We start from the raw sequence: 20,194 nt of genomic DNA on the forward strand, positions 1-20,194 counted from the left end.
CAATATAAAAATGCCCCCGACTTGCATATATTTGCAATGCCAATTTTCCTCGGGCACCTTGGTTTTCATGTCTCTGTTAGGCGGCTCGCACACCGGAGCAATAAGCAACTAGCAACTATCAACATGCAATAAGCAATATTATCGCCAATGGATTTTTCCTTTTGATTTTTGATGATCTCGCACACCGACGCAATACGATATCGCTATCGCCTTTACAGAGCAACACATATCGCTAGCAACACGACGTGTCGGTTGAAGAGCAACTTATCGCTCATAATTTGACAAGTTTCATACATTAAGTAGATTGTTTGCATAATGTCAGGCGTTATTATTGCTCTGGTATGCGGAGAACAACAAAATATGTTGCCCGTTGCATATTGCGTATTGCAGCTTGCTAGTTGCTTGTTGCTCCGGTGTGCGAGCCGTCTTAAGGAACACTCTACTTTCATGTATTTGCAATGTCGATTTCCTCCAGGCAACTTGTTTTTAATGTCTCTGTTAGGGAACACATTTCGGTAGGAACAAAAGTTCCCCCTACTTTTATGTATTTGCAATGCCGATTTCCCCTTGGCAGCTTGGTTTGTTTGTCTCTGTTAGGGACCCACGCCGACACATATCAGAAGTAGGTATTTCCGTCAGGATAGGGGTTGAGATTTTTCAATTATTCGATAGTTAGTTACATGATATATATTATTTTATTCAAGATGAAAAATTGTTATAGAGTGCCGAAATCGTTTGATGCAAAAATCTCCTCAATCCATCATGAAATGACTGAACAATAAGCGTTTGAAATTGGACATTTTTCACGATGCGGTCGATTTTCGTTTTTCAATTTGTACCCCCATATGTTCCCGAAAGGCGTAATCCTACGTCAAAAAATTTCTTGGGATAACTGTAAATCTCGATGTGTCATGCAATTTTGAGACATTTGGCATCAAACATTTTTTTTGAAAACCCCGATTTTCGGTGATCTTTTGTTTTTCAAAAAACATCAAATTTTTACGTTTGTGACACTAATAAATGAAGTTCGAAAGAGCTAATATTTTGCAAAGGGTACATTATCGTGCAAATCAACATTTCGCAAAAAGTTCCCAATGAAAAATCGAGATAATTATTTTTCATGGCACTTAAAACCATACGTTTCGTCTCGTACTCCGAAAGTTCCAGAGTGTCGATTTTTGACATTTTTGTTTTTTCGAGATGACACTAGATCTCTACGTTCTATGCAATTTTAAGACATTTGGCATCAATTTTTTTTTCGAAAACCCAGATTTCCTTTATTCTCCCCTTGGGTGACTTTTCGATTTAAAAAAAAAACTCAAACTTTGACCGCTTTGCGCCACTCTCCCTTAAATCCGATTGAGCTCATATTTGGCATAGGGTGTTTTTTGTATAGGGTAACTTTTTGAAATTTTAGTGTCGATTTTTTCCCATACATTCATTGGCACCCTAGAGCACAGTTATCACGTGTTTGATCACAGTTTCGACGCATGATCTATCCGCCTAGCAAATTTGACGAATAAAACAAATAGACAATGATATCTCCGAGAGACGGTTACCTCCGGTGGCAGTATTTATTATCACCGAAAATAATAAATATTCTCACGACACACATATGATGTTTTTTTTACCGTTACGCCTCTTATTTATAAATGGGATGGGTAGCATCCGTTCGTTATGACGGTTGTGTTATTGCGTCAGCATACCAGTATCAGTGACGTTCGATGTGATTTTTGCATGAGCGAAAATATAAATAAACGCCATTCATGTTTCTTAAAATAATCGTGACCATATGATAAGCGGTTGTTAGAAAGCACAATAAAATCAATTTTTCGTCACCGTGTTTTTCCAAAAGTTTATTCCAAACCGGTTATCAATATGCATTTCATATGAAGAGATAATATTATTTCGCATGCGACTTATCACTCTAGGTCTTATTTTGCACTGAGCTGTAGTATACCCTCGACGACTTGTTGGATGGTTTCCTGGTTGACATCGTCGACCATATTTTCCGAGGCGTATTGGTACAGTTCGGAGGACAGCTGTGCAACGTTCACTGCCGAAGGATCGATTTCGGGCTTATTACGGAGCCCGGTTGCTATAAAGTTTATGGTTTCAGGATGATTTACATCTGACACATGTAGTGTCGAGAGTACCTGTTTCAGAATATCCGCCAGAATGTTGTGGGAATAGTTTTGTGAGGCCGGAGGTCGCATCTCCAAGCTGTTGTTGACGATTTCATTTAGGATTTCTTTGGTATCAATGTCGTAACCTTCTTTGAAGGTGCGGAATATATTTTCAATCAGTTCAGCGATCGATTGAGGAGGGATCGTTAGCAGCAGTTCTTCCGGAATGAATGACTTGAAGTTTTCTATTATGTGTGGCAGTAAGTCATTCGCGTGCTCTGGCGCGAAATTGGCAATGATATTGGATAGATAGTGCGACAGGTGGGTGACTACCCGCTTGATGTCGGATTTCTGCACAATTGTACCGAGATGTTCCATGAGGAAATCGTACACCAGGGAGGAGATTTCGTTGTACAGGAAGTTATCGGGGGAACTGGCTCTGGTGCTGGGAGGGGCCGAGTCCATAACATTTGGAAACGTGGAGTCATCCAGAGCTTTCGCTCGCTTCGTTGGTGCTTGGACTGCAACTGTTTCAACCATTTGCCCGGTATCCGTACTAAGTGGTTTACATTTGATGCTAAGGGTTCGTATTTCTCGCTGCAGCATATTGATCTGTTCCTTTTGAGCCTTGGCGATTTCTTTGAGTTTTGCTAAGTCGGCTTCGTAGCTTGGCTGAGGCAGTTCCTGCTTCTCCAGGAGCTTCTTCTGGTGTGCTAACATCTTGGTGAGATTGTTATACTCCTCTTGCAGGACCGTCAGCACATGCAGTTTCTCAGTTCCCTCCTGGATGACTCTTGTCAATTCATCCTGCTTCTTGGAGTAAATACGTTTAAGATCTCTTGTCCTCTCAGCGTAGCTTCGCTTCACATCGTCCATGTTGGCTCGCATTTCGAAAGCAAACTTCCTCAGAATCGTTTCTTCCAATTCATCCAAATTGACTATTCTTCCGAACTTTTTGATCATCGCTTCGTTGATATTTTCCTTCAAATCGATTATCTGCTGATTCATAAATTTGATGTCCGTCTTCATTCTCGCCAAATGTACCACATTGATACGATGCTTCCGTTTAGTTTCCAGGGTCTCCATTGCAAGCTGTCCAACCCGAGAGTACAACTTCATCAGTTTGTCATTATTGAAAAGCAGACTATTTTCGATGTCATAAAACTCCGTTTCCGTTCGGAAGTACTGCATTTGATCCATTTTCAATATGACCAAAGTGTTGATGTCGTTCACCCTGGCTTGTTTTTCTCGCTTGAAAAAAAAGTAATTTGTTACAAACTCAGAACAACTTTAGAATGATTCTTACCCGTAATTTCAACAGTTCCCTGTTTTTATCGGTCAATCTTGTCTGCACGTACGCCAGCTTCATTTTAAGATTTTCCATATTTTTAGTCGTTTCATTCAGCGCTTTGTTCTCCTCGTAGTATTTTTTCTCCAAATCATTTTTTTCATTTCTCAACCGAATGGCCAGCTCGTATAGCGCTGGATCACAACCGACGGGGCATGGCTGTTCGTTGAGGAAGATCTTGCTGATTTCATTGTCAACGGCGTTTTCCAACGCATCCAAATCCTCAGAGGAATACTCGCTCGAGGATTCCGTTTCATCCCTCTCGCTGTTGTTGATCCTGCATGGTTTGTACTTTTTCTTGAAGATACGTTTCAGGAATGGTAAGAAGTTGCTTTCCGAACAGCTAGAGATGAATTGCTGAATAATTGCCTTCTGCTCGACTCGAATCTGTTCCATGTCCTGTTTGTGTTGTTCGATACAGTCTTTCGCATCAATTATTGCCTTTTGGAAGTTGTTTCGTTCGAGGGTTAAATCTTCCACAGCACTAATCATTTTGCGTTCGATTTTTTCGAAGTCTTTCAAAATCCATAACTCCTGATAGAGTGTTAACTGATAGATTTCGAGGTATTTTGTATTGACCTCGATTTCTAGTCGATGCTCGGCTAGTTCAATTAGTTCTTGATCAAAATCATCGGCTCGTTTCGCCATTTTTTCGATGAGCTTATCCTGTTTAAACAGTTTCTTCATGAGCCTCATTTCACGCATCTCTTTCTCCCACTCCGTTCCCAAGGGTGTGTAAGGAGTACCATCGGGGGACGGTGCTAGACCTAGTACATACTTTTGCATTCGTTCAACGTATGCAGTGCTTCCCACTTCTAGCTCAATCTGCTTCTGGTCATCATCTTGGGCTGAACTTGCGCCAAGTCCGTTATCCAGGGTGAAATCATTCTCAGGGTATTCCACACTCATGTTGAAACTAACCTCAACCGGAGGCATTTTTCGTTGGTTTTCCGGGAGCTCTTCGTGTATCTCAAACAGCTTCTTCTTCTTGCGCTCGATATACTCTATTAGCTCCTTCTTTTTATCGCGCAATGCAAACACCCGCTGATTGTAGTCGTGTCGTATGGTAAACAATTCCTCCCTCACCCGCAGCAGGTCGCGATACTTCGCCATAGTCGTCTCTAATTCCTCCTCGTTAGGTTCGTACTCCGGGTCGGTCTTCAGCTTGTAATCGCCGATTGTGTTCTCGGCTTCCTTGATGGCAGCATCATCGTCGGGATGGTTCACGTTTGGGTCCGGCTTTTTGCTCTTCAGGTCTTCCCACTGAAATTATGGATTGGTATTTTAAGTTTTCTAGAACAAGACTAATTAAGGGCATGGTACCTCAAGTTTACGCATTTGTTCCTTCGACTTTCGGTCGCGATATTTAGCCAATAATCTTCGCATTTTCGTTTCCAGTCTCAAATCAATGGTTGACTGGGTAAGCCCATCCAAGAATGACTCCTTTCGACCGCTTTGGGAGTCCTCTCGGTGTTCAAACTTGGCGTGATCAGTGACTTTCATCATTCTGAGGGATTGTTACAAAAGAAAACAGAGATGAGATGCATTAAAGATTTTTAATTTCATTGACAATTTAGTAAGTGTTACAATCAATAAAAGTGCGTTACTAGTTGAAACTATGGTGGATTCATATTTTTACATAAAACCAATCTGGCAACTCAACAAGAATTAATCGGGGGTCTCCGTAGCCACATTGGTTGCGTGTTCGCTTAGTAAGCGATCGATCGTGAGTTCAAAATTCAGGGCCCTCATTGACCATCTTTGTGTTGTTACAGAATAGCTACGTCCACGCAACAATCATCAGCGATGGAGATCGATCCACGGTCGAAACAAGATCGATTCATCCATACAACTGCTCTGCTCTGCAAGAAACATCGGGCTGCTGTTCTATAAATAACTCAACAATGATCATATCAACTGTCCCCGCTGTCCGGTCTAACTGGATAATGGAAGAACAGAAAGAATACTCTTACGCCTAAATGGCTACTGTGTAAATGTACCATATGCAATGGTATAGAAGGAATACTGGCGAATGGCAACTGTGTAACGTGCTATAATTATAGATATGATAACAATGTGACATGTACACGATTAAAATTCGGCTCTGTTACAGCTAAAATACTAATGAGACTAAAATAAATAAATGGGATAAAAAAAAAGAAATAATCTTTTAAGATGAAATTCATGTTCATAACCCTGTATCTGACGTAGGATTACGTCATATTGGGGTAGAAATTGAAAATCGAAAATGGAGCGCATCGTGGGAATTGTCCAATTTCAAACGCTTATTGCTCAGTCATTCCATGATGGATTGATGAGTTTTTTTTTCAATCGATTTAGTGCCAAAATCCAATTTTTACGCTGTGTCGGGGAAATCTTAAATCGGGCCAATCAAAACTTGTCAGTTCGGGCGTATAGATAACGCTTGACATTTTACATTTATTCAATTGTCCATCTCATGTCCATCTCAAAAATAAGATTTTATGAAGTGTGATAGACGCGTAAAAATATTTCCTATCAATTGATGCATACATCTTTCTGATCTGTTAAGAAATGTTCGAGTTATAAGCATTCGAAATACGGGTTAGCACAAAAATCGGCAGAACAAATGTATGGAAAAAAAGGAAGTTCTTCCAGTTTTCATGAATTTTAACCGTTTAGAGATTAGCGAATTGTGATGTATAGCATAACAAACAAATCCTAGAGGATTTCCGATTCGATTGATATGCAAATCATGAGAATTCATTCACAGTGAAAATAGTTAGCTCACACTACCCAGTCAACATGTCGACTTCTAAAGATAGACTTCCACCTTCCTCACAAAAAATGGTTATATCTATGAAATAACCACAAGGTTGATGTGGGACTATCGTTGGCTCCGTAATCATTTGTTTATATTGATCAATAATTTATTGATTGAATGAAACAATTTTCGAATTCAATTGAATTCAACATATCTGCTGTTTAAGTAGAGAATTTTAACAAACGCCATGTAATGTATTGCGCCTTGGTTATGATGGCTGTGTTTGGGAACATACTTCGGTGGGAACAAAAGTTCCTCCAACTTGTTTATATTTGCAATGTCTTCTTCTTCTTTTCCTTTGTTTACGGAGACAGTTGCAATGCCAATTTACCCAGGCACCTTGGTTTTGATGGTTGTGTTGGGGAAACCGTGAATTGGGCCAATCAAAACGGGGCAGTTAGGGCATTTATCAATATCCTGGAAAAAAGGTAATGAAGATGGTCGAGTTTCGAGCGACATAGCATGCGCTGCCATAACTATTTCGCAAATAGTGACGTCAGTCGTTGTGTTTATCTTTGGTTACCCACCACATCCATGTAAAAATGCTATTTTCAATAAGTAATTTATCAATTAAAATCGTACATTTTTGTAGAGCTCCCGCTGAATATGAGGCTAATGTGATAGCGTGAAGTGAATATTTGTGAAATCACGTCGAAAAAGACGGATAAAAGTGATATTTCCATGTGCCATTTTCACTCCCCCACGTTCATAGAAACAAACGAAGTTTCATTATTTTACCGTTATGAAGTTGATGTTTCGAAGGCTCTCAGTGTCTGCGTGTATGTTGTGAGATAATAATCGCCAATTAATCTAAATTTCACCGGAAATGTTACTGCTTTCGAGAACTAAGCATACGACTGCTCTCTGGGCCTTTTTACTACATGAATAATCGAAATAAGCCACGATATAATTGTCATCTGTTAAAAAACAACAAGTTGAATGATTTCATGAGAATTTTGGCTCAAATTATCATGCAACCGTAAGTGCTTTCAACATTGTTTTGTTTCTTCCATATACATTCCATATTAAATGCAAAAAATTGCGACACGATATTTGGCTTGCCAATACAGATACACTTCGCTTACTGCTCCACCTCTATATGTATCTCATTGGGCATTTAGATAGCGCTTGACATTTTACAGTTATTCAATTGCTTATCTCAGGAAAATAACATTGTATTAATTGTGATAGACGCGTAGACATATTTTCTATCAATTGATGCAACATCTTTCCGATCTATTTAGAAATAAGCGAGTTATAAGAACTCGAAATCATTCATTCTTTCCTGCATGTTCTGTGTTTAGGTTTTCATTTTATCCCCATATATTCCGGTAAGACGTAGTCCAACGTCAAAAAAAAAAGAGTGTAGCATATTCCAAAACTAGGAACTCATTTGATACAAAATTACAGCTTATCATACACACATAAAAAATTCGATGAAAAACGATGATTTGAAAAACAATATCCATAAATGGAAATTCATAGATACCGTCGATGGGGGTGAAAATGGGGCATAAAAGGTAGTTTTCGAACTTTTTGTTGAATAACTATCGTAAATTAGAGTAAAATACAATTCTGATTACGTAGAAATGTTCTCTAATAATGAACACTCGTAAGTGTTCAAAGAATTGTTGAATAATACTAATTATTCACTGAACTACGATTAAATGAAAGTTGACCCAATCTCATCCCTAAAAATGAGTCAAAGTAGTGAGTATTACTTTCTATAAGGCATTGTGTTTAGAAATAAATTTCTCAATAATTTCAAGATAACATATAACTTTCTTGAATGATTATTTGAGCTACGAAAATAGTGTCAATCCACCTAGAAGTGCGATGGAAATGTTTATATACAGCCAGGGCTCGGCATAGTCATAGTCAACTGAGGATAGTCAGCTGACTATCTAACTGACTATATCCGTATTCAGTCGGAAATGACTTTTGGTTCTTTCACGCAGTTTCACCGCCAAACGACTAAACAGTCAGTCGGGAGTTTAGTCGCTATCTCCCAATATCATTTCATTCTTCCCAGTCAAATTGTCTTCATTGCATTTTGAAGTGACTTTCCCCAAAACGAATCCGTTCCTCTTTCTCTCTCTCATGTATCATGTATGTATGCATCGATGTTTGAGTTCAACGTGGTGTGACATACGCTACAGGTGAGCTAGATTGTTTCGTATCGTACACGAAAATTACTCACACGTATGAAATAGCGTGCAGTGTGTGTGTGCTATTTTGCACGCTATTTACTAATACTAACGCGAATACCTTTATGGCATACTTGATAAATGCCCAAGTTCGTTGGTTTGAGTTCACTATGGGTAGACAATAAACCGTCCATTGATGGGGTAAGTACTTTTTTGCATCAGAAATCATGTTTCCGTATCCCTTTAGATGGACGTAAAAATAAGATTGCGTACGCGGGTAACAATTTCGTTCCTAGGGGGTAGAAATGTGGATTGAAGTCAGTTGAATAAAGAGGCAGATTTGTATTCATTAGTCGCGTCAGTTAGAATAACCACTGACTGCACCAATTCATCAGTCATCCTCGCCAGTCAACGCTAGTCAACTCATTTTTTAGTCAATTCTGTTTTTTTTAACGGAGACTGCCGAAGCAGTTCTAGTCGAAATGAAGCTACTGAGATAGAGTCGGTCTTCTTTTTTCACCTTCGAAGATTTCGGGGCTTGTATGCAGCCATTTCATGTCAAACCGATGTAGTGGTTCTCAGATTTTCGCAAAAAGTGGTAATTTTGTTCTTTATCGCAAAACATTAGTCCCGTATTTTTTATCATTAGGGTAATCATTTCCATTTTAAAGTTGCCCAAAAAACATTTCTTTTTCCCAACAATGACTTTTTTACTTTTTTAACTTTTTTTTTACTGTACTGATTCGGATGACCTACATATTAAATTAAATAGGTGACCATTTCCATTTTGGGTGGTCTGAAACATATTTTTTTTCTCATTTTTTCCAAAAATTACTTTTTTTAAAACTCAACTTTTGAACTACTGCACCGATTCAGATGATCGACAAATTAAATTGGAGCCAAAATGCAGAAATTTTGGATTTTGGTCTTGAAATTATTGATTGTATTTTTTTATAGTTTACATTGTCTCGGGACCAAGGGTGCTGTGTTTTAATTTTTTTCTTGAAAGCTGATATTTTTTTAGATAACATATCCAAAATTCAGAGATGCGTCATTTTGTGTTATTGAGTTATGATTTTTCAAAATTAACCGGTGGTCCGAAAAATAATTTTTGCTATTTTTCCAAAATTGCCTTTTTTAAATTCATAACTTTTACACTACTGGACCGATTCAGATAATCGATATACCATTTTGAAGCCACATGAAATACCACATATGCACAAAATTTGGATTTTAGTCCATGTTGTCCAGTCGCCTAGAAATATTGAACGAAAACTGAAAACATGTTAACTTTGCAAAATTACTCGAAAAAGACAAAAACACTTCTCTGATATTCGGATATGTTATGTAAAAAAACCTCAGCTTTCAAGAATTTTTTTTTTAAATTTGGTGACCTTAGTTCCGAAACCATGTAAGCCATGAAAAACAATTAAAATGATTAATTACGAAAACAAAATCTGGTTTTTTTTCAAGTGTCACATTTTTCAAACAAAACAAGGCTCATTGGCTTTGATTTGATATATCGATCATCTAAATTGTTCAAAAGTTATGAATTATTTTTGGAAAAATGGGAAAAAGCTGATTTTTCGGTCCACCATAAAATGGAAATGGCCACTCTGATGAAAAAATTAAAAAAATATTAATGTCCAGTAATATCTAATATCTTACGATGAGGAAAGACTACCAATTTTCATGACAATCTGCCAATCTCTATATCGGTTTGGCATGAAATTCAATTTTGTGCTTGATCCATTCTCACCCCCACTCAGTGTAAATAAGAGATTATTTCGAAAATATCGAAATTCGAATGGAAAAATATTCTGATGTTCAAAATTAGTAATGACTCATCTGACAAAACTTTAAAGAATAATTCCGCCCAATATTTACAACTTTAGTAGTTCTGTACAATGCTGGGCTTGAGACTTTTTCTGAGGTGTTATTTGATGGCTATTTGAACATCAAACTCTGATGAATTATTAAATAATAACTATTTGTACTATACTTAACTATATTGATTGGATGTTGTGGAAATATGTCTCCTACTAAACGGCCCACAGTTTTCAAAAATATTCGCAATATTTGTCAAGATATTACTAATAGTAACTTTCTCCATTTTGGACCCAATTGCACCCCCAACGACGGTACCATAAACATTTAACATGTACACTTTTCAATTCGGCTCTGTTACAACTAAAATGCTAATGAGTAAAATAAATATTTCAAGTTTGTGGCCCAGTAACGTTGAATCGCTTATAAAAATCGCAAAAAAAACAAAATCATTCTAAAACTATTCGCTAAGAAAAGCTGACTAATTGCGTGAAAATAGGACTGAAACTGAGAATTTGTGCATACTATACAGCTGTGAAAATACTATATATATAATATTTAACCTGTCTTCCGGAGTTTTACACAATTCCACGAATCGTCTTGCAAAAGAGAAATTTAAAAAAGGTCAATTTTCAAACATATTATCATGTTTAAGGTACAGCGTTTTCCACATTGAATAACCATATAACATACCTTCTCCGTGCCTCTTCTTCCTCCATTCGTTCCTCCAAATCCACAACAGTTTGATAAAACTCATCGTTCAGTTTTCCAATCCGGAATGATTTCACAGAGTTCGGCACCCTGTCATTCAACGAAATTACTCCACTATCTTCGAAAAATTATATTATTGGTCTTACCTGATACCTAGCACCTCAATCGGTATGCTTTCCAATTCGTCGAGGAAGAACTTCTTCAGCTTTTCGCCTGTCAGTCGTGCTCTCTCCACATCGAATGCAGTCTTGCGTCGCACGAGATCCATTTCCGCTTCCAACTGCTGCTTCAAATCTGCTGTGATTCTTTCGTCCAGAATGAAATCATCCATCGGTATTCTTTGGGATTCCGGCAGTGCTTCGTTCTTCTTCAGAATTTCTTCAAATTGTTTTCGATATTCCGCGACTTTGTTTATGACTTCATTCTTCCGGTCGTTGGCCAATTTCGCCTTTCTGTCGTTTTCCTGCTTGATCTTTTGTTGCTCCAAAGACAGAGACGTTGGATCATCAATATCGTCAACACATGTCACTTCTTTCTCCAACGGGCTCGTCTTCGCCGGAGTGGGAAGAACGGCATCGTCAAACCATTTATATGAGAACAAGTTGCCATCTGTTCCAACGCTAAAGAGATACCGCTGATCGTAGCTGAATGTCATTCCAGTTACCTTCCCGTCAAGATTGTTGTGCATATTTAGTGTCCAATAGTCACTCCAATCACGGAAGTCGTTCTTCATGCGATTCACCCGTATGGAACCGTCCCCCATTCCAAAGATCATCAAGGAATTATGGCTGGAATAATGTAATTATTTATTCTAAAATTCTTACCGATGGTGAAATAATACACTCACTAGCGAATATAAGTTGTAATCTCAACATCCTCTGCTCCGGGAATAGGTGTACATGAGACAGGGTCTTCATCGTAGAAATCATATTCGTAAACAAATCCTGCGTCATATTCTCCCATTGATAGCCACAAAGTGTTCTCACTGGAATATTGTACCCACAAAACAGCGTTGGGTATCTTAGGAATATACAGAGGTTCCAATTCCTCCTCATCATCTGAATCTTCAAGAAACGCTTCATCGTCGATTTCTACTGCTGGATTCTCGGCACGTATTTTTTCCAACGATTTCATTTTCTTCAAACGTTTCAGCTGCTTCTTGTTCTCAATCTCCGCAATTCGAATGTTTCTTCTTATTTCAGACTTAACGGATTGGAAAGTTAACTGCCTTATGTTGATTTCCTTCAGATGGTATGATATATCGGTGTAAGGTTGGGGCTTATCAGGAAGTGCCACCTCCAGGATCTGTCCGTGACGACATCCAATAAGAGCTGTTGCCTCCTCATTCGGTTTCCAGCTGATCGTGGAAACGGCCGACGGTGTGTAGACCAGACCGATTGGTTCTATCGTTACATGAGGGGCTCCGCGGATAAGGTGATGCACAAAAATCGATTTATCTTCAGATCCCGAAACGAGGATCGTTTGATCGTCATTTATTGAAAGAGTGGTAATCGCCTCTGAGTGAGATTTCAGAATCTGAATTATATTCACAAAGTTTTCTGGTTTTGTGCTCTTTAGATTGATGGCAATGATACGAATAATCCCGTCTTCGAAGCCTAAAACTAAGATCAGACCGGTTGGATCAAGTGCAGTCGAGAGCCATATCATCGCTCGACCCCTGGAGCAGAATTGGTAATCGAAAATCCTTTCACGCTTCAAATAATCATAGAGAAATAATCTGCCGTCGCTTCCGAGTGTGGCTACATGGTGAGTGGAGGGACTTGCTTGAACTGTGCCTATAGGTCCAGAGTGACATTTCAGGAGCTGTCGTGCAGGAGCCGGTTTGTAAGCTGGAGTGATATCGCACAACCAGATTCCTCCGTATCCATCTTGCGCATACCACTGGAAATCTCCTTCTTTGCGAATCAAACACATCAGCTCACTATTGTACGTTTCTGTTCCAATTTTAAATTCCATAATCGGTTCGATTTGGACGACCCGATCGTCGTCCGGTGGATCCGCAAGCTCTACCGTTTCCCAGAACCAAATTCTGATGTAACCATCCATCCCGCAGGTCATCACTTCTCCCTCGCGTATGTTGATCTGGGTGATGGGTCCCAGATGACAAGGCTTTCTGCCCTTGCGACAAACCTCCATCTTGATTAGTCCCGCTTCCCACACGAGAACATTTCCCCAAAGGCAACCAGACAGCACTTTTTCGTCGGCCAGTGGTAGGATACCAACGATGTCGGAAATTTCCGTTTTACCGAATCGACCCAACTCGCCCTGTAGCTTCAAACCGGTGAACGTTTGGGCCATCTTCCAGAATTTTATGTGGCCGAGCCCTATTGAAAGAAATAAAAAAAAAGACGGGTGGGTAATGTCGGGGACATAACCGGAGTGACGTAGGACTATACAAAGGGGACAGCTTTTGTTAAATATATTGTTTTATTTTCTTCTCCTACGTGAATACCTACCTATCTACCTGAAAAATGGATTAGTTTACTGTTTACTCTTTATGAATATGTTGATGGTTCTGAAAAGAACCTTTGGTGTTGTGTTTTTGTTATCACTCGATATTCCCATCTTGTTCGGTTAAACCTTCCTGTTTAGCTATTGCGTTTGCCACTCGCCACAGCTTTCACAATTGGAAAATTTCATCCCATCCAGCTTGTGACATGTTGTTCAGTAAATTACATTTAATGCGACGTGCCGGTGAAACACTTTGCCACTCACTGAAACTAATTGTTGCCTTGATGAGCGCCGAACCGAAGCTGCTCTGTTCTTGATGCGTGTTTTCTGATTGTCGTGAGCAGCTTTGCAAGCCAACTCGAGCACTCCGACAGCTGAAACTCTACAATCGCTGTTAGGCATACTGGTGCTCCGGCACCAATCCGTTCGGCCTAGTTACCCTTGCGGAGTAATCAGTGAATGCGACCAACAGGGAACTGGGAACCTGCACGGTTCGAGTGAGACTTTGCCTTTCCCTTAACTTGTCCTCCTTTGTTACGTCCACGATGCCGATGCCGTACAACCACACGGGTTTACGGTTTGAAAGAAAATAAGATATTTTTTTGGGGTCCGCGTGTTTTATACTCTAGCGGTACACACTCATAGGATAGAGACAAATCGGCAGACTCAGCCAGAGGGGCGAGTCCAACGAGACGAACGAATAAGCGTTAAAAGGGAGCGATGGCAAAAAAATACATTCATTACGATTTGTTCGCTCGTTGGATTCACATGCAGGCTAAAAAGGGTCCTTTTCAGGATCACAAAATTATCTTCAATCTAAAGAGTTTATTGTTTTGTTATCACTCGATATCCCCATCTTGTTCGGCTAAACCTTTCTGTTTAGCGATTGCATTTGCCACTCGCCACAGCTTTCACAGTTGGAAAATTTCTTCCCATCCAGCTTGTGACATATTTTACAGTAAATTACATTCAATGGCATGTCGCATTACCACCACTCAGTATCGGATTGGAGGTAATTTTAACCTGTAATTGAACATTTGCGATGACAGTGGTACAGTGTCGACTTTCAATGTGGGGTCATAATTTGGATCTCTATGTTTACAAAAATGTCCAACTAAATAAGTCGCATTACATGTCCGTCCAATTAGCTAAATGTCGAACTAATTGTAAATTACTGTACTTTCAATCTGGAAACAATTTAAGAATTGGTGAAAATTGAATAATCAGGAAAGTCCCCAACTATCAATAAGCTCAGAACAACTGCCAAATTCACATACTCATCAGATCCTGGCAAACAAATGATGAAAAAATCTATTTGTGTTTTATTATTATTTTGGATAATGTTTTAGAAAGCATTGAACTGTATTTCCTAAACTCTTTTTTGGAAGGTTTAATGGCCCTGAAAAGCGCCTTGTTTTATGGAATGGTTCCAATTTAGAAAACTTAGTACTCGTGGTTTTGAAAAAAACCATTTCGAACGTCCTCGATGCCGCCTTGTTCTGGATTTGCCACCAAAGCAGTTTGTATAAAGAACAAACTTTTTTCTTCTGCTACCTGATGCCGTTTTGCGATTGCGTTTGCCACTCGCTGCAACTGCCTGTTGTCTTGATGTCCACCGAACCGAATGTGTTCTGTTCCGAATGCGGGTTTTCTTATCGTCGCGAGCAGCTTTGCCAGCTAACTCGATCACTTCGGCGGCCGAAACTATATAACGCCGGCTAGGTGGACCGGTGCACTGGTACTAACGCGCTCGGCCTAGCTACCCTTGCGGGGAACTCCAGATCAACACGGTTCGAGCGGGATTTTGCCTTTCCCTTCACTTTTCCTCCTTTACCATGTCCAGACATGGCTGCTTGGGTTGGTTTGTTGATGTGATGTGATGCGAACCGATGTGGTGTACGGTTTGAATGAGAATGATCGTTACGGCAGCGGAGCGGGGATTTTTAAGCTGACTGGCTGGCTCGAGAATTACGCATGTATGAGACTGCGACCAATGTTTCGTTCATTTTTTTCTTTTTCCTTTCCAATCGTGCTTCATTCTATTTCGCTGCTGCTCTGGTTGCCCGTTTTGGTCGGTACGATTTGAGGAGCACAAAATGGGCCAATCAAAAATGGGCACATAGTGCATTTTGACAATGCTTGATATTTCACAATTATTCATTTATTTATCTCAAGAAAAATGAAATGTTATTCATTATGATAGATGCGTAGATATATTTCCTATCAATTGATGCAAAAACCTTTGCGATCTATTGAGAAAAGCTCGAGTTATAAGCGTTCCAAATCTTGCATTTTTTCCTACTTGTTCAGTGCCTAGATTTCCATTTCACCCCCTATATCTTCCGGTTAGACGTAGTCCTACGTCAAAAAAAGGGGTGGGTTATATATTAGGCTGTCAAAAAAGTCCTGCGGTATTTCCGCGAGGTGTCGTTGTAAGCGCGTAGTTCTAGTTGTATTTATTGTATCGAGTCATACTATAGCTTGTTGGAAAGGTATTATAATATAGTCCTTGACAGTGTTTTGTTTGGTTAAGTCGTTCGTGAGTTATAGTGTCGCAAATATGGAGCAAAATAAAGAGAAAATCCGACATATTTTACAGTACTACTATGACAAAGGCAAACATGCATCTCAAGCTGCCAATAAAATTTGTGCAGTTTATGGACCCGATACAGTTTCCATTTCCACCGCACAACGATGGTTTCAACCTTTTCGTTCTGGTGTAGAGGTCGTCGAAGATGCGCCACGCTCCGGAAGGCCTGTCGTCGAAAATTCCGACAAAATCGCTGAATTAGCTGAGAAAGACCGGCATAGTAGCAGCCGTAGCATCGGCCAAGAGCTGGGGATAAGTCATCAAACCGTTATTAACCATTTGAAGAAGCTTGGATTCACAAAGAAGCTCGATGTATGGGTGCCACACACGTTGACGCAAAAAACATCTTTGACCGTATCGACCCATGTGAATCGCTGCTGAATCGCAACAAAATCGACCCGTTTCTGAAGCGGATGGTGACTGGCGATGAAAAGTGGGTCACTCACGACAACGTGAAGCGCAAACGGTCGTGGTCGAAACCCGCTGAAGCGGCTCAGACGGTGGCCAAGCCCTCATTAACGGCCAGGAAGGTTCTGCTGTGTGTTTGGTGGGATTGTCAAGGAATAATCTATTATGAGCTGCTTCCCTATGGCCAAACGCTCAATTCGGACCTGTACTGCCAACAACTGGACCGCTTGAAGGTAGCACTCATGAAGAAGAGGCCATCTTTGATAAACAGAGGCCACATTGTCTTCCATCAGGACAACGCCAGGCCACACACTTTTTTGGTGACGCGCCAGAAGCTCCGGGAGCTCGGATGGGAGGTTCTTTTGCATCCGCCGTATAATCCGGACCTTGCACCAAGTGACTACCACCTGTTTTTGTCCATAGCGAACGAGCTAGGTAGTCAGAAGTTAGCCACAAAAGAGGCCTGTGAAAATTGGCTATCCGAGTTTTTTGCCAATAAGGAAGCGAGCTTCTATAACAGGGGTATTATGAAGTTGGCATCTCGTTGGAAACAAGTCATCGAACAAAACGGCGCATATTTGACTTAAAACAGATGATTGTAACTTATTTTATGAACAAATGAAAATTCAAAAAAAAAAAACAGGAAGTGGGTTATATCTATGGTATAACCGCAACGGTGACGTAGGACTATCGTTGATTTAGAGATCATTTGTTTGAAGTTGAATCTGAATTCATCCTGAATGAATGAATAAAGTCTGCTTCATTTAATATTGGAACACAAACAATTGCGTGTAGTTCAGTCATTTATTAACGAATTCATAATTTGTTTTTCATACAAATGTAGCATTTTCTTTACTCTTTCATAAAAAAAATTTAAAAAATTATTCATTGCTGTTTCGAAGAAATTCTCGTACTTTTCCCGTAATACGGCACATTAGGCGGCGCACACCCTTTTCGTCCACCGTTTTGGCGATTTGATTCCACCAGTTCTTCATTTGAGTCATGTTCCTAACAAGTTTTCCCTTTGCCTTAAGCCTCCGCTTCGTGATTGACCAGTATTTCTCTATCGGCCGGAACTGGGGGCAGTTTGGGGGGTTGAGGTCCTTCGGTATTACGCTGACCCCGTTCGTTGCGTACCATTCCATAACCGTTTTGCTGTAATGGCAGCTTGCGAGGTCCGGCCAAAACATTACTGGACGGTCGTGGGCACGAATAAACGGCAGAATCCGTTTCTGTAGGCACTCTTTTTTGTAGACTTCTGATGTCATTGTCTTGTCAGTGAGAAAGACTTTGGTTTTCTGTCCACAACTGCATATCCCCTGCCAAATCATGTACTTGCGGGCGAATTTATCCGCAAACACGAACTTAAATTTTGCAGGTACATCCCCCCGAGCCGTCGCCAAATAAAATTTTTGACCTGGGATTTGCCCAAAGTCCTTCACGTAAGTCTCATCGTCCATCAGAATACATCCGTCGAACTTGGTCAGCACTTGGTCGTACAGCTTTCGAGCACGGATTCTGGCCACATTGTTCTACTTCAGCGTCCGATTTGGCTGTTTGCTGGCTCGGAATGACCTTATTCCTTCCCGGAGACGAATTCGTCGCACCGTACTGTGAGCGGCCTGGAACTTATTGGCCAAATCGCGGTCTGAAAGATTGGGATTCCTCTTGACGGCCTTGATGACTTTCCCACGCAGTTTCCGGTCGACAGTTCCACTCCGACGCTTCGAATGCGGCTTCCGAGCCGTCGTCAATGTTTCCTTGTACTGCTTGATAACACGCCATACGGTATTTCTGGGCATTTTAAGCTGTTTAGCTAGCTTAGATGCCGACAACAATGGATTTTCAAGAAAACTGTGCACAATTTTATCTCTCCGTTCGGCTTCCATGGCGGTTGTTTACAAAATGCTATCGTTTGGTGTTATGACATAAATACATGGTGAAAGGTAATGAATTTCCCGACACGTGGGTGAAAAAAGTTTCCAAATCCGTCCACTAGGAGCGCCACAATGAGCAAAAGAATTTGTTCCAATATTAAATGAAGCAGACTTTATTTGGCGAACTTCGAAAACGTGAGCGTTACGTTGGAGGCACAAGGTTTTATGCATCCAATATTGGATACGGAAATATCCTACTGATGGGGAAGAATGATCTTCAGAAGCTATCCTGTTAATTGCGATTGATTGAAAAATCACAAAACCAAATGTATTTGGTCACAGTGTTACATGGATAGAAAACATTAAAATAAACTATTTCACATGAATGTAATTTTAAATTCCCAGAGGAATTGGCAGATTATTTTCAGTAACGATTGGATATTTAAAGAATTAAATTTGCGGATTTCAGAATAGTTACAAAAACTTAGCTCAATAGCAACTGTCCCCTATAATCAAAGTCCTTCGTCAAGCTTCCGCCCGTGGCTCTAGGCACAGACCTTCCAACTTTTTTGGTAGATAGCTTGTGTGAATTCAGAAGTGTGTTCGCACTTATTGGCGATGATGATAATGATTTGAATTATGCAAGAAAATTCAAAATTTCTCAGTTCATTCGTCTCTAGCCTTGAAAAAGGCTAATTTGGAAAACTAAACATTTGACATTTTTGTCATTTTTGAAAAGAGAAAAAAAATCGGATCACCCTAACAGGGAAATAGGCACCCTAATGAAAAAAACGGTCTAACATTTTTTGATAGGGAACAAAACAACCGATTTCAACTAAAATCTTAGAACAATTATATCGGTTTGGCATAGAGGGGCTGAACATCGAAAGGTGTTTGTGGGTATACCTGTACTATCTGTCGGCAGTTACTTTGTTACTTAGTTTCTTACGAAAAACGCAAAGGTCATGTTCAATGCCGCACACTCGAAATTTTCGCATAAATTGACCATCTCAGATAGAAAACTCACCGCAAGATGTCAGATGTCCTGGAACGCTCGGCGAGAACATAACATTAATCACATCGTTAGAGAACGATTTGCAGCGAAGAATTATTTCACCATCGCGCCAATTCCAAATCGTTAGCATATAGTCCGGATCGCATCCCTGCGATACCAACAGCTCTCCGTCGGCACTGTAGTCCACTCTGCTGTATGCCTGGGTGGTTCCGTTGTGGAGGATGTTTACCACGGTCATCTCCGGATATTTGAAGATGATAATCGGTGGATTGGAACCATTCTCGCCAATTGTCAGATGACGCAGCTCGGGGTTTGGGTTGGTTTGAATGCATCCGATTCCACCCCCGGTTGATGTTCTCCTCGTGGTGACCGTTTGTGTTGTTACGTCGAAAAAGTGAATTAAATTGCCAGATGCGTACACAAGGATATTCTCATCGATTTTGCACAGATTGAACGGACGCTTACAGTCATATCCGTACGAGTAGCTGTTTGAATGAACGAGATAAACTGATGTTTATAAACATATGAGCTTTATTCCACCTTGTTGATCTTACTCAAATTCTAATATTCTCAATGGGACAGTACATAATGAACTTCTTCTTGCACTGGAAATAAGTGGTTTTTCGGGGACTTCCGTCGAAACACGTCCTGAGTGTGACATCGTGGAAGAAGTTTGATTGTTCCGGTAAACAAAACAACGTTTCTTGGTTGCCAAGTGTAGCCAGGATACACGATTTCGGAATAGTAACGGTAAAGAGGTGGTCGACTCGTATTCATATCACCTGTTGCATATACGCTCCTAACAGATCAATCGTGACGAGATTGTTCCAAAGTACGAATGATAACGTTATGGCCTTGTTGGTACTGAAA

General features: G+C 40.1%; 1 protein-coding gene across 2 annotated transcripts; it reads right to left on the bottom strand.

The window, feature by feature from the left end:
* Positions 1-1,871: 1,871 nt before the first annotated feature.
* On the bottom strand, positions 1,872-19,985 carry LOC129767769 (cilia- and flagella-associated protein 44). 2 transcript variants are annotated; one of them, XM_055768955.1, is made up of 9 exons: positions 19,879-19,985; positions 19,337-19,809; positions 11,810-13,307; positions 11,109-11,750; positions 10,945-11,052; positions 10,815-10,850; positions 4,798-4,981; positions 3,433-4,737; positions 1,872-3,377 (listed from the first exon to the last, which is right to left on the bottom strand). In XM_055768955.1, exons 1-9 carry the CDS (start codon positions 19,983-19,985, stop codon positions 1,935-1,937), a joined length of 5,796 nt encoding a protein of 1,931 aa, XP_055624930.1. In that variant the 3' UTR covers positions 1,872-1,934. The 2 variants fall into 2 exon arrangements, with proteins under 2 accessions (XP_055624930.1, XP_055624931.1); XM_055768956.1 differs by lacking the exons at positions 10,815-10,850; positions 19,879-19,985 and having other exon boundaries at positions 19,337-19,448.
* Between the last annotated feature and the right edge of the window lie 209 nt (positions 19,986-20,194).

This window comes from Toxorhynchites rutilus, chromosome 2 (genome assembly GCF_029784135.1).
Source record: "Toxorhynchites rutilus septentrionalis strain SRP chromosome 2, ASM2978413v1, whole genome shotgun sequence".
NCBI classification, from domain to species: Eukaryota; Metazoa; Arthropoda; class Insecta; order Diptera; family Culicidae; genus Toxorhynchites; species Toxorhynchites rutilus.

Excerpts from the sequence above, each read along its gene's own strand:
- LOC129767769 (XM_055768955.1), bottom strand. The coding sequence starts at position 19,985 with ATGTCACACTCAGGACGTGTTTCGACGGAAGTCCCCGAAAAACCACTT. Across the intron at positions 4,982-10,814 it reads TGTAAAACTCCGGAAGACAG|AATGATGAAAGTCACTGATC; the intron begins GTTAAATATTAT and ends ACAATCCCTCAG. Across the intron at positions 4,738-4,797 it reads AACAAATGCGTAAACTTGAG|TGGGAAGACCTGAAGAGCAA; the intron begins GTACCATGCCCT and ends CCATAATTTCAG.